Raw genomic sequence first — 12,996 nt, 5'->3', positions numbered from 1 at the left:
TAATTTTGGAGAGACACCCCAATTCACTGTAGTGCAGAATTCTGAAAAATTATTGGCAGGCATGTCCAGAGGAAAAGCATTGTCAAAGAGCATGCACACAAGAGCATACAGTATAACCACCAGAAGCGCAGGGCAGGGATGTAGTTTGTAAAGGCAGGTTCCATATTTGCCAGAGGAAAAGGGATAGGGTGGAGAAATTTGCAATGATATTCTGAGCAGGAAAGCTCTCAGGGAGGTGCAGAGCAAAACAGTTTGGGGACTTTTGTCCTTACTAAAGAGACAAGAATTTAGGAGGAGTTTCAAAAGAAATACACAGAAAATTATGGGGAGCCTTTTTGTTGTTCTTCAAAAAGCGAGGGGAGCTCCTGCCTTTCCAAGCTGGATGAGACAGACAGAAATTCAGAAGGTGAAGCTCTCCTCACAATTGTGCATCTGCTGACTTGCCTGCCAATTAATAAAAATAAATGGTGGCTCCCCTCTTCCTAGGAAGAGAAGTTGGGCGAATGAATATTGGAAAAACGAAGCCATTCCGCTTATCGGCATGAAGGGGGGGGGGGGGGGAAGGGGCAGCAATCTGTTCGTATCGGGGAACTGGAGGGTGGGGGGAGAGGTGCAACCGCTGCAATGTGGGGAGGGGGTGGAGCTTGCCGTGGGAAACGCTTGCAAGCCGCGAAGTGGGCGGTGGGTGGAGCCCCCGCCCCAGCGCCCCCGCCTTGCCCCGGCTGGGGGTCTGACCGTCGCACTTGCTTGGCGGGCTCGGCCCGCTCCCGTGCCCTCGGCTGCGCCGCCCGCTCAGCTGGCTTCCTCTTCCGCGGCCTGGAGGCGGAGGCTCCTCCACGCGGCCCAGCCTGCCTTGCCTGGGCAGCCGGGCTGTTCTGATTTCCTATGTCGGAGGAGACGGCGGCGGGCGCGGGGCCGGGGGGCTCCGGCTCGGGGCTCTGCTGGGCCTCGCTCTTCTCCTGCCTCAGCCTGGCCTGCTGCTATGTGGGCAGCCTCTACGTGTGGAAGAGCCACTTGCCCAGGTGAGTGAAGGAGAGCCGAGATGCGTCCCCGTGGGGGGGGGGGAGCCCCGCTCTGCTCCCCGCCGGGCCAGGCGCGCTGCGTCTTTGCTCGTAGGTTTCCCTTGAAGCGTCTAGGCTCCTTCGGGGAGGGGGGGACCTTTCCCGCTCGTTGGGGGCTGGACAGGGAGGGGGTTGCACGAAAACGCCGCGGCCCAAACAAACGGGAGGCGAGTGCTCCAGGTGAGGCAGAAGTTGCTCTGAGTGTCAATTGCAACATTTAATGCAGTGGGAAAGATTGTAAAATGAGTGTGTGTGTCCCCCGCCGCCCGCAAATCCGACGCTGCACTCCAAGCGTGGGCGCTTAAAGTAGCTGGGCTTCTTTGAAGTCCGCGCTCAGCGATGAACGCCCGTCTGCAAAGGGTAGCAGGAACTTCTGGGAATCAGTAGTATCCAGGCGCCTTTGCTGGCATAGTCCCCCCCCCCCCCCCCGCAATATAGAACTTTGCTTATGTAATTGCTTTCTTCCTGGATTGAGACATGGGTCAGGCAAGAGTCTGTGGGTTTCTTTGCAAACTCTTCAAACGGGCAGGAAACTCCGAGTTGAATGGGGGAAGCTGTTGGGGGTTCCTATCCCAGGGTAAAAAAAATTATGTAAGAAATAATACCCGTGAATACTGTACCTGTGCTCCTGCTGCAGTCTTGCCTTGTGGGGATTTGCATCTTTGCTGGATGGGCAGCCTTAGCCAGGGCCTCTAGAGGTCCAGCAGCTCCTGCAGCTTCTCCTGCTGGGCTTTTCTCCTTCCAGGGACCACCCAGCTGTCATCAAACGGAGGTTCACCAGCGTCCTCATTGTCTCCAGCCTCTCACCGATCTTCATCTGGGCCTGGAAAGAGGTGACGGGCATTAAGGTGAGATCATGGCCAGGTCTGGAAAATGCCTGGCCAAAATAAGCAGGACTCGATTTCTGTCACTTCAAGCTTCTTTAATTAGTAAGGTCATTTTTATTCCACCTTTTAAAATCCTAAAATCAAAACAATAAAACATACAAAACGGCCAGCATTTAAAAGGCGGAGAGTTTAAGACGCTGAAGGCACAAAAATGTTTTTAAATATCTGGGTGTTTTTTGAAAAATCAAAACTTACCTGGTGACTAAGCGACTTGGGCGTGGGTTGCAGCACAGTAGAGGCAAAGTAGAGCAGCCACTTTGCATGCAAAAGGTTTTAGGTTCAATCCCTGGTATCTCCAGTTACTGAGCTGGATGTGGGCTGGTACCCTTTATGTGCACTCAGGTTAGTACAGGAGGAGGCTCCCCTCCAACTACTTGGGTCCTAACCTGTTTAGGACTTCAGTGGATGAGCACCAGCCTTTTGAATTGGGCCTGGAAACAAATAGAAAGCCAGTGACATTCTTTCGAAACTGTTTTGGTGATTGGCATGATCAGTGCCATCCAAAACTCTGGCTGCTACCTTCTCCCCTCGTTCCTGTTCCGATGCCTCTGCTGTGCTCCTGTACATTTTGGAACAATCGTTTGCATAGTATTATGGGAGTGCCTCCACCACCACTTCTCAGGCATCTGAGCCTGCGAAGACTACGTAGGATGATGTTGGAACAGTGTGGCATTGTTTACAGTAAAGCTTTTTATACCACTTGTATGATGAAAACCATCTACCATTGCCCTAGTGGAAAAGAGAATTGTCTTGGGGGACAGATTGTCAGTTATGTAAGAGTGTCTGGATGTGTGTGGTGTCTGCTATTAGCACAATGTTAGAGTTTTGCATTCAGTATGCTATTTAAATCAGCCCTTTATTCAGAACCATGAGGGCTGGAACCTTTATTTTTAAGGGAAGAACCATAGCTCTTTGGTAGATCACCTGCTTTGCACAAGTTCAAATCCCCTGATATTTCCATGTAGAAAGACCCATTCTGAAACCCTGAGGAGTTGCTGCTAGTCACTGCAGGTGGCAGCGATCTGGATGAGCCGGTGGTCTGACTTGATACCCAGTGGCTTCCTGTATTCCTATGCCTCCAGTTGCGGCTTGGCTCGCTTGTGCAAGCCGTCATTTATTTCATAAAATTTATACGCTGCTTGATTGTACAAACAAGCAAACCTCAAAGCGGTTTACAAAAAGGTAATAGAATCAAGGAAAAAATACAATACGCTAAAACATACACAAAGTTAAAATACTAAACCAAGTTAAAATTCACACCAGCATTTCTAAGAGCCCGGGTAGGCTTGCCTGAACAATAATGTTTTTAGCAGGTGCCGAAAAGCTATCATGAGCTATTTGCTATTTAAGCACCAGGACAGTGCCCCAGTGGGGAGCCCATATTTATTAATGTGTATAAAGGATCCTAGGTTCAGTTTTTAGTCTGTCCAGTTAAAGGAGCTCCAGTAGCCCTGGGAAGACAGTCCTCAGCTGGGAAGACCTGTGACGTGAATTGATGTCCGGTTGTGCTTTGTAACATATATGCATTGCACCATTGCAAGCTATGGCAGATTATGGGGGGGTGGGTGGTTTGTGCTTCCCCAGGGCTAATGAAGGCGTTTCCTCTTCTGCTCAGCCAGATGCATCCCTTCTTGCCTTGATGGGCTTCCGGCTTGAGGGCATTATACCAGCAACCGTGCTGCCTTTGCTGTTAACCATGGTAAGTGCAGCTCTTGATCAGCCAGTGCTCTGCTAGGATTCAGCAGGGCTCATTTTACTCCCACATATTTAAGCCGTTCTCCCTTCTGGGGACCACATACAAGTGCTGGGTGAGGCCAGAGTAGGGAGCAATGAATATACATTTTACCTTCGTACAGCCTTACCCTTCACCCTAAGGTCCCACCACAGGTTATGACATTAGGACGCAATATTAAAAGCAGTTTAAAGCAACTTACAACCGCCCGAATAAGGTGGGTCCTAAAGGGACGTGGGTGCCGCTGTGGGTTAAACCACAGAGCCTAGGGCTTGCTGATCAGAAGGTTGGCAGTTCGAATCCCTGTGATGGGGTGAGCTCCCGTTGCTCGGTCCCAGCTCCTGCCCACCTAGTACTTCGAAAGCACGTCAAAGTGCAAGTAGATAAATAGGTACCACTCCAGCGGGAAGGTAAACGGCATTTCCATGCGCTGCTCTGGTTCACCAGAAGCGGCTTAGTCATGCTGGCCACATGACCCAGAAGCTGTACACCGGCTCCCTCGGCCAGTAAAGCGAGATGAGCACCGCAACCCCAGAGTCGGACACGACTGGACCTAATGGTCAGGGGTCCCTTTACCTTTAAAGCTATACACCTCAAGTTTCAAAAGCCAGAGTAAAGAGGTTTAAAGGATAGCTCTGTTGGTAGAGCATGAGACTCTTAATCTCAAGGTCATGGGTTTGAGCCCCGTGTTGGGCAAAAGATTCCCGTCCTGCAGGGGGTTGGACTGGGTGACCCTCGTGGTCCCTTCCAATTCTACAAAAATAGGACAGAGAACTTTTTTGACGGAGGGCAATCTCTACTCAATGCACTTCAATTCAAGAAAGATGAAGCAGAAAGGCTGAAGAATAGTTACGGAGATTGGGATGGAATAGATTCTTGTTTATCCTGGAACAGGTGTACTAATCAAAATGTTTTGCCAGGAAAACTGTTCTGATCTTTTATATCTGCTTTTAGTTTATGCCCCTTTTTATTATGCAAAATTTTGAATAATGATGTTGGTTTATAGCAACATACACTGGTTTAAAACTTTTCAATAAAAAGCTTTTTTTTAAAGGCGGGGGAGACAACCCTTGATGCCTTGCTGACCGATGCGGCTCTTCCATATTTACACACCAGGTGCAGAAAATGCAAGGGCTGATTTTTACATAAAAATTCCTTCCAGTAGCACCTTAGAGACCAACTAAGTTTGTTATTGATATGAGCTTTCGTGTGCGTGCACACTCCTTCAGATTTTTACATGTGCTTGTGAACGTGTTCTTTGCTCCTTCTCCCTCGCCCCACAGGTCCTATTCCTTGGTCCTCTTATCCAGCTCTCGATGGACTGTCCTTGGGACCTGGTAGAAGGTTTGAAAGTTGCGTTCGGTAAGACCACGTAGGCTGGCATGTGATGGCAGGGCTTGGAGAGCAACTGCAAGAGACTCTAGGGGTAGGGCTGAGGAACTTTTACAGGCCAGGGGCCACATTCCGTCCTGGAGAAGCTTCCAAGGGCCACATGCCAGGGTGGGCGGAGCCAGAGGCAAAAAGGGGCTGGAGTAACGAATGTACAGGAGGCTAGTTTTTACATGAACTTACCCACCCACTTGCCTCTGCCTTCCGTCCTGGCAAACAAGAAGCATTACCAGAGTCCATAGACACATTCCAGCCAGGCAAAAACACTGAATGGGTGGGGGACGTGAAGCAGGTCTGGTAAATGTTGCAGCCTGAGGATCAGATATACAGTAAAGGCCTGGAAGGCTGCATTCGGGCCTTGCTGCAGGGCAAAAAGCGAGTGTCTCCTTGTTTTCCCTCATGACACTCAGCTCCGAGTATGCAATGCGCTCATTTCAGGAAGCAAGCTTTTCATGCTGGCTGGAGTGGTGGGAGTTGTAGTCCAAAGCAGCTGGAAGGCTCACAGGTTGGCAAAGGCTGGTTGATGGGATGTCATCCCAGTGCCTGCTTTTCCATGCCTCTGTGGAGTGTGCGCTTTAAGCCCCTGGCCAAGTGGTTATAATTGCCCTCCTTCTTGGACACCCCCCCTTTTTTTTTGCTACTGCTGTGCCTTCTCAAGAGACCAAGGAGGGGTGGGGTGTAAGTAACGCTCCTCCTCCTCCTCGCCCCCCCAGACCCCAGCTTTTGGGTTCTCTGTCTGACTGACATGCGCTGGCTCCGCAACCAGGTCATTGCGCCCTTCACGGAGGAGCTGGTCTTCCGGGCCTGCATGCTGCCCATGCTCGTCCCTTGCACGGGATTGGGGCCTGCTGTCTTCACCTGCCCGCTGTTCTTCGGAGTCGGTGAGTGCCATATTTCTCCCCGGCAAGAGGAGACAGTTTCTTCAGGCGGTCCCAACCTTCACCTAATTGCGTGGACTTTCTAGTTCCTTCTTAGCACAAGGCTGACACATTTTTGTGGGCCTGAAACCAAGGACGGTGAACTTTTCAAGCTGTTTGGAGATTAGCAGACTCCATCTCCCATCATCACTTGCTGGCTGGGGCTGATGGGAGTTGTAGTCCAGTGAGGCCTGCAAAGCCACAGATTTCTCAGGGCCGAAACTGGAGCGTTTGTTTGTACTACAGAAAGTTTTGTGGCACTTCCTTCCTACTCTTTCTGCGGTTTCTTAAAATTTATTTTTAATCATTTCCTGCATATTCTAAATTAACTTCACTTATTATTTTATTTAGCTACTTTAATTATTTACTCTTATGAAACTGCAGGTTATTACAACAATCCTGCCAATGTCCTTATCTGTTTACAACTCCTCTCTGAAGAAAGGTTGCAGCGTTTGGGCCTTTTTAGTTTAGAGAAAAGGCAAGTAAGAGGCAACAGGATAGGAATTTATTAAATTACGTATGGCATATTGAGAGCAGACAGAGAAAAACATCCCTCTTTCATGACACTAGAACTCGTGGGCACCCTCTGAATCTGAATGTCGGGAGATTTCAGGGCAGACAAAATAAAGTATTTCATGCAGCTCAGATTTAAACTGTGGAACTCCCTTCCACAGGAGCCAGTGGCGGCCACCAAGTTGGGTGGCTTTAAAAGAGGATTAGATGAATTCACAGAGGAGAAGTAGCTATCAGTGGCTAAAACTTGGCCACAATGGCTGTGCTCCGCCTCCACTGTGAATCCGAATTGCTGGGAATCACAGGACAGGGAGTGCTCTTGTGCTCAGGTCTTCCTCTGGGGATTTGCACAGGCATCTGGTCGGCCACTGTGAGAACAGGATGCCGGACTGATGCAGCTGGCCCTTCTAACGTTGCGGGAAGAACCTTGGCATTTTGCAGGGAGATGATGTGGGGAGGGAGAAGGCCATTCAGAAGGCCGTTCTGCCACATGTGCTGAGATGCGTCTTTTTTTTCTAGCTCACTTTCACCATGTCATTGAGCAGCTACGGTTTCGCCAAGGAAGCACAGCCAGCATCTTCCTCTCAGCAGGTATGGCTTGGGCGGCCCCTTATTTCCCCCACCATCAGAAGCCAAGAGGGTGGCGGGACACTGGCCACAGGGTCCTTTTGATATATACATACATATACGACAGTGTTACCCTTTCGGGAGGAGACATCAGCTGAGTGGCAGAGCGCACACTTTGCACCCAAAGGTTCAATCCGCAGCTCCGATTCCTGGCATGTTCCTTTGGAGGAATCAGGCAGGCCCGTCTCTGCTGGAGAGCCAGGGGAGCTGCTGCCTCTCAGAGTACAGTCGTACCTTGGAAGTTGAATGGAATCCATTCCGGAAGTCCATTCGACTTCCAAAACGTTTGAAAGCCAAAGTGATTGGAAGCTCCTGAAGCCAATCAGAAGCCACGGAAGCACCGTCAGTCGTTCGGCTTTCAAAAATAGTTCGCAAACCGGAACACTCAATTCCGGGTTTGCGGCATTTGGGAGCCAAAACGTTTGACAACTAAGCTGTTTGAAAACGAAGGTACAGGGCTAGATGGACAAAAGGGTCTGACCTGGGCTAAGGAATTTGATTGTTCGTTCTGCACAAATGTATAGATTGGCGTTTAGCTCAAGACTGAAAGGTGTACATGGTGTTGGCCAAGCAAAGTGGTTTGTAAGCCAATTTCATTATGTGGTGTATCACTGTGTGAGCGACTTGCTCATCCAGAGGATGCTGCCTGAAAAAACAATGCTCTTCCCAGTCCCCTACCACCCTCTTCTTACCCCTCCGCCAGCTTCTGATGGACTTCTTCCTCCCCTTGCAGTGTTCCAGTTTTCATACACAGCTGTTTTCGGAACATATACGGCCTTCATCTTCATCCGGACAGGTAGGTGGGGAAAGTGAATAAGGGAATTGCACCAGTTGGGGTGGGGTTTAGGAATGAGAAGGTTCTGCCTATGTTAATGGGGATCCCCCTGTCCCTCTCCTGCTCAGTTGCTCCCCAGGGTAGCAGCTGGCAATCACATTATGCATGTGTGATAGTCTTGAGTATCTCAGTTCCCTCGAATACCAAAACCAAATGGTTAACGGCCGACAATGTTTGGGACTAAACGGAGAATCAAGGGGTGGGAGGTATATGCATGCATTGGGTGAGTTCCAGTGGGTGCAGCAGTACAGAAAGAGAGAGGCTTAAAAAACAAACAAACAGCCCAATGGGGACTGAAAATTTCCAGTGCACTTTACAGGGGAGAGAATGTGAAATGGTGCCTGTTGTGATGCAGATCTTTCCCTTAGGGCGCCCCTGGTGTGTTGCAGGAATGAATGTCAGAGGGTCACTTCCACTTGGCCACGAATCTTTCAGCGACTGCTCTCTTTTACCCTAACCTGCCTTTACCAGGTTGTCATAAGGAGAGGTGGTGTGGAAGCAGAGGGCAGGATTAATAAATAACCTAAAATCAGTGTGTGCTACTGCTGCTTTTTACTTTAGAGCACTGTTTCCCCCCTGATAGGCAGATTTAAGCAGATATTATGAGCAATTCAGATTTCTTAGGGCAATAGCATTAAGGTAAGTAAAGGTAAAGGGACCCCTGACCATTAGGTCCAGTCGTGTCCGACTCTGGGGTTGCGGCGCTCATCTCGCTCTATAGGCCGAAGGAGCCGGCGTTTGTCTGCAGACAGCTTCCGGGTCATGTGGCCAGCATGACAAAGCCGCTTCTGGCAAACCAGAGCAGTACACGGAAACGCCGTTTACCATATAGGTTAATTGAATATTCAGTCTGTGTTTGTGTGGTGAAAAGAATTAGGATGTCTTCAGAGAGAACTCTTAGCCTATTGCAACTCCACGTGAGTTTTCTCTCCAGCCCATAAGGACTAGGGACTTAGGATTTTAAATGGTCTCTGCTGGAGGCGTCCTGCTCAGCCCCTCCTCCCTCTCCCCACAGGGCACCTCATTGGGCCTGTGCTCTGCCACTCCTTCTGCAACTACGTCGGGTTCCCTGCTGTCGGCGCAGCCCTGGACCACCCGCAGCGCTGTCTGGTCATCTTCTTCTACCTCCTGGGAGTGATCCTCTTCCTCCTCCTCCTGCACCCCATGACGGATCCCGCTTTCTTCGGCCACCTGCCCATCTGCTCCCTCTCCAGACTGACTTCGCACACCAGCAGCCTCAGCAGCTTCTCTCTCTGCTCTTGACACCTGCCTGGGACCTTCTCCCAAACTCCCCCCACCCCATGCACCCTCGCGTCCACAGTGGCACACAGCACTGACGCTGTACACTTGCGCCGGTTTCGAGGTGGCTTTCTCCTCATGGCCCCCACCCCTACCCTCCTTGTCCTCTTCTGCAATTGTCATGGGGAGAGTGGGAAAAGCCATTCTCTGAAACCCGTTTGCGGTGGAAACATAGCTGTGCCTGCGTTCTTGCACACATCTCCGCCTGAGCCAGCCAGCCCTTTTATAAACCCCTGGGGGGCCTTCTTTTCCTCTGGGCCCCAAAGAGCTCTATTTTTTATTATTAAAAGACTTTAACGAGGCCCTGTTGGTGTTTTCATTGTGGCTGAGGTTTGAAGGTGGCCTGTCCTTCCACTGTGCCGCTTGGTTATAGACTTGGTGCTTGCATTTTATTCAGGGATGGGAGCGGTGGGTGCTTGGCAAAGGGGCAGAGCTTGCTGTGTCTCTGGCAGAGGGTGTGCCACAAGTACTTGCGACCAGGCAACAACTTCATCGGATGTCAAGGGGATGGGGAGCCCGACCTGCCAGGTGTTGGGAGATTCCAGCTCCCGTCATCCCTAAGCCTTGGCCACATTGACTGGGACTGGGAGTTTAAAACAGCTGTTCTCCTATCATGCTCTATCCCAGATGCAGTTCTTTGCTGAAAACAAAGGGAGGAGTGTTTTGCTTCCGGAAAGTAGGGGCTTTTGCTCCAGTCTGCCCAGAAGGTAGCTGGAGCAGATGAGACAAGTTTTTAGCACCATAGTCTCTGCTGGACTGATGGAGCTCTGCTCTGCCACACAACTTGGAAGGAGCACAGTACGAGAAAATGTTTCTCCCAGGGACCTTTGGACATGCAATATGATCATGGCAGTGACCTCACATGCCTCCACCAGTGCCCTTGCAGATGACAGTATCCTATTGTATGCTATTGCAGGCTCATCTGGTCCAAGTTAAGAGTGAGGAAGCTTTATGCTACTGCTAAGGCTGGTGTGGGGGGAGCCTGTGGCCTCCAAGTGTTTGTGGGACTACAAGGCCAAAGCTGCCATTTGCACCAGAGGATGAAAAAAAAACATTCCAAAAATGCTGAGCTCCTACTCACCCTCCCCAAGCTCCTATAAGAACCTGGGTCGATTTTACAGAACTCAGTATACTTTTTCTGTCTCTGGATGTGGTTAATCACAATCCACAGTGTGTTGGGGGTGGAGGATAGCTAGAGAGAATGTTAACTATATATAAAGCAGCAATGGGACACCCTGAACTTCACACTCTGTGGCTCCTAGAAGCTGTTATCCTGCAGCAGCGGCCCTCGCCCTGGGAAACTGCTTTGACTGGTCAGCTATACCTAGTGAAGACAGCCGATGAGTCTCAAACCCTCAGTGAGTTGCAAAGACAGGCTCCAGTGGATTGAGCAGATGAGACCAATAGTGGGTCCAACAGTGAAGAAGGTGGTTTCTGCATGTGCCGTAGAAGGAAGTGAGGGGCAGATGAGGCTCATCAACCTGAGAAGGTAGCCCATCTGGGAGAAGACAGAACTCTGATCCTAAACCTCCACTGCCTTGTGTGATAGCTTTGGGAGAAGAAACGGCTAAGGAGTAAACCCTACACAAACCCAGAGTGGAGTCTCTAAGACAGCTGGATGGCAACTTGTACGCCTCCTTCCGGCAACCCCTGCAGCCAAGTTGGTGCCAAATGTATTGCTCTGCCTTCTTTTGGACCACGTCAGCAAGGCCAATGTGGTCCATACTCACTGCCCAGGGGAGGTCACTTAGGTGCTGCTAACGCAGCCATTTGACTTCATCCCCAGAGTCACACTCCCATTGTCTCTTGAGACAATAGGTTCCCCAACAGCAAGGGGATGGGGAACCGATTATCTTCCAGATGTTTATTTGAATTTGTTTTTGCTTAACAATTTCCATCATCCCTGGCCATGCTGGCTAGGGCTGATGGAAGCTGGTGCCCAACAATATCTGCAGGGCTACAGGTTCCCCATCCTTGGCTCCCCATCTATTCCTACACAAAGTGGCGCAGGTGAGGGCAACCAAGGTCCAACCTTCCCCTCTCCTGTACATGCCATTCCATATACCTGCCCAAGTGCAACAGGGTGGGGGTGGGGGAAAAAAAAGACTTCCATGCTGGGTGGGCCTCCAGTGGGCACAGTTTATTGGTACAGCGTTCCTTCCAAGTCAGCCCTCACCTGCCTCCTTCCCAGTCCCAGCATAAATCCCAGGAGATGCACTTGGCGGTGGCCCCTCTGGTCAAACGGTGGCCCCTCTCTCTAGGTCAGCAACAGCACTTGCCTCTCCTGTGGGGGTGGGCCAGGGGAAAGAGGGGGGTTCTGGGGAAGAGGGAAGGGAATGTGTGGGGCAGAGGGGGAATGTGTGCAACTAGCTCAGCAGCAAAGAACAGACATGACAGCTTCTACAAAGGGGGAAGGGGGAACCTTGAGAGACTGTTTCCTCGCCAAGACCACCCTGGATCCACCAGCTGCAGCATGTGGGTGGAAGTGGGGGGGAATCTCACAGCCTCTTGCCCAGCAGCAGGGGAAGATATTTGGTGGTGGTGGTGGGGTTGCTAGCGGTAGTGCCCTCCCCTCTTCCATGGTGGGCACAAGGCTCTCGGCGCCAGTTTCCCACAAGCAAGTGTGTGGGGAGTCGCTCTGCTCCCACATGCTTTTTTTTTTTGTTTCTGGTGAGGTGGGGGTAGGTGGGCAGGGGGGGAACGGGGAGCAGGGAGATCACAGGTCGCTCTCTCCGTACAGGGCGCTGGAGAAGGAGACATAGTCCAAAGCGCCGGACACAGCGTCAGCTCCTGAGTACTTTGTCATCCTGCTGATGCAGTATTCGGCCTGCTCTGGTGGCAGCTCCCGACGTAGCTCTTCTATCGTGATGTAGTTCTGCGGCAGGGAGGAGGATCAAAAAAGGAGGAACAGCCTGTTACTCGAAAGTCCAAGGGTGAGGCATCTCAGGCTTGGTTGGGGGCCAGATGTGGCCCTCCGAAGTTCCCTACCTGTCCTCACCAGACTACACATCCTTAGCCGTATTTTATTTTATTTCCCTTGACTGCACACTGGTGGCATACTTTGCTCCCTTCACTAGCATTTTTGCCTGCCAGGAACCTGCCCTCAAACTCAGACAATGCCTCTTCTGAGGCTGGATGGAGGGTAGAGATGAGCTAACAGAAACTAGCCTTCTGTAGAATGGTTAAAAAAATAATAATTTTACTTTGGTTGCTCTGCCCACTTTTGTCTCTGGTGCTGCCCAACACAGAATGGAATGTGGTTGTAGGTCTGAAAAAGTTTCCTCACCTCTGAGGAAAGCCCAGTTTGGGAATTTGTATATTATCCATTTCTGCACAATAGTTCCTTCTTTGATGGAAGTCCAGGGGCAGTGCAAAGCTCAAGCTTTGCTAAGCCCACCTCAGCGAGGCCTACAACCATTTGTTACTTTGTGCTTGCGTGTAAGCAACCAACCAACCAACCAACCAACCTGGAGTCCCACATGCCTCCTGTTTCTGCTACCAGCGCAAGACTGCCCAAATGTGGGAGGGATGTCATGAAGCACCTGCCATTGTGACGCAGTGTTCATTCATTGTGCACTGCGCAGGCCTGCTAGGTTGCAAGATTCCACTAACACAGGGGTCTGCAACCTTTAAGACACAAAGAGCCACTTGGACCCGTTTCCAAAGGAAAAAAAAAAACCTGGGAGCCGCAAAACCATTGCGACATTTAAAACAAATATAACGCTGCATATATTGT

The 12,996-nt window shown here is 50.6% G+C and overlaps 2 protein-coding genes across 4 annotated transcripts in view; one reads left to right on the top strand and one right to left on the bottom strand.

Moving 5' to 3' along the window:
• Positions 1-673: 673 nt before the first annotated feature.
• On the top strand, positions 674-9,561 carry RCE1 (Ras converting CAAX endopeptidase 1). 3 transcript variants are annotated; one of them, XM_033174369.1, is made up of 8 exons: positions 681-1,022; positions 1,807-1,909; positions 3,564-3,647; positions 4,964-5,042; positions 5,783-5,950; positions 7,019-7,090; positions 7,860-7,922; positions 8,977-9,558. In XM_033174369.1, the coding sequence occupies exons 1-8, from the start codon at positions 886-888 to the stop codon at positions 9,222-9,224; spliced, it is 954 nt and encodes a 317-aa protein (XP_033030260.1). In that variant the 5' UTR covers positions 681-885; the 3' UTR covers positions 9,225-9,558. The 3 variants fall into 3 exon arrangements, with proteins under 3 accessions (XP_033030261.1, XP_033030260.1, XP_033030262.1); XM_033174370.1 differs by lacking the exon at positions 5,783-5,950 and having other exon boundaries at positions 674-1,022; positions 8,977-9,561; XM_033174371.1 differs by lacking the exon at positions 681-1,022 and having other exon boundaries at positions 3,568-3,647; positions 8,977-9,559.
• Positions 9,562-11,521: 1,960 nt separating this feature from the next.
• ACTN3 (actinin alpha 3) overlaps positions 11,522-12,996 on the bottom strand; it is a 46,834-nt gene continuing 45,359 nt past the window's right edge. Inside the window, exon 21 of the mRNA XM_033174475.1 lies at positions 11,522-12,135. Coding sequence (XP_033030366.1) covers positions 11,977-12,135 — 159 coding nt within the window. The 3' untranslated portion in view covers positions 11,522-11,976. The remainder of the gene's footprint in view (positions 12,136-12,996) is intronic.

This window comes from Lacerta agilis, chromosome 17 (assembly GCF_009819535.1).
Source record: "Lacerta agilis isolate rLacAgi1 chromosome 17, rLacAgi1.pri, whole genome shotgun sequence".
In the NCBI taxonomy this organism is placed as follows: Eukaryota; Metazoa; Chordata; class Lepidosauria; order Squamata; family Lacertidae; genus Lacerta; species Lacerta agilis.
The sequence above is the reverse complement of the archived record's forward strand: the minus strand, read 5'-3'. Positions and strand labels throughout refer to the sequence as shown.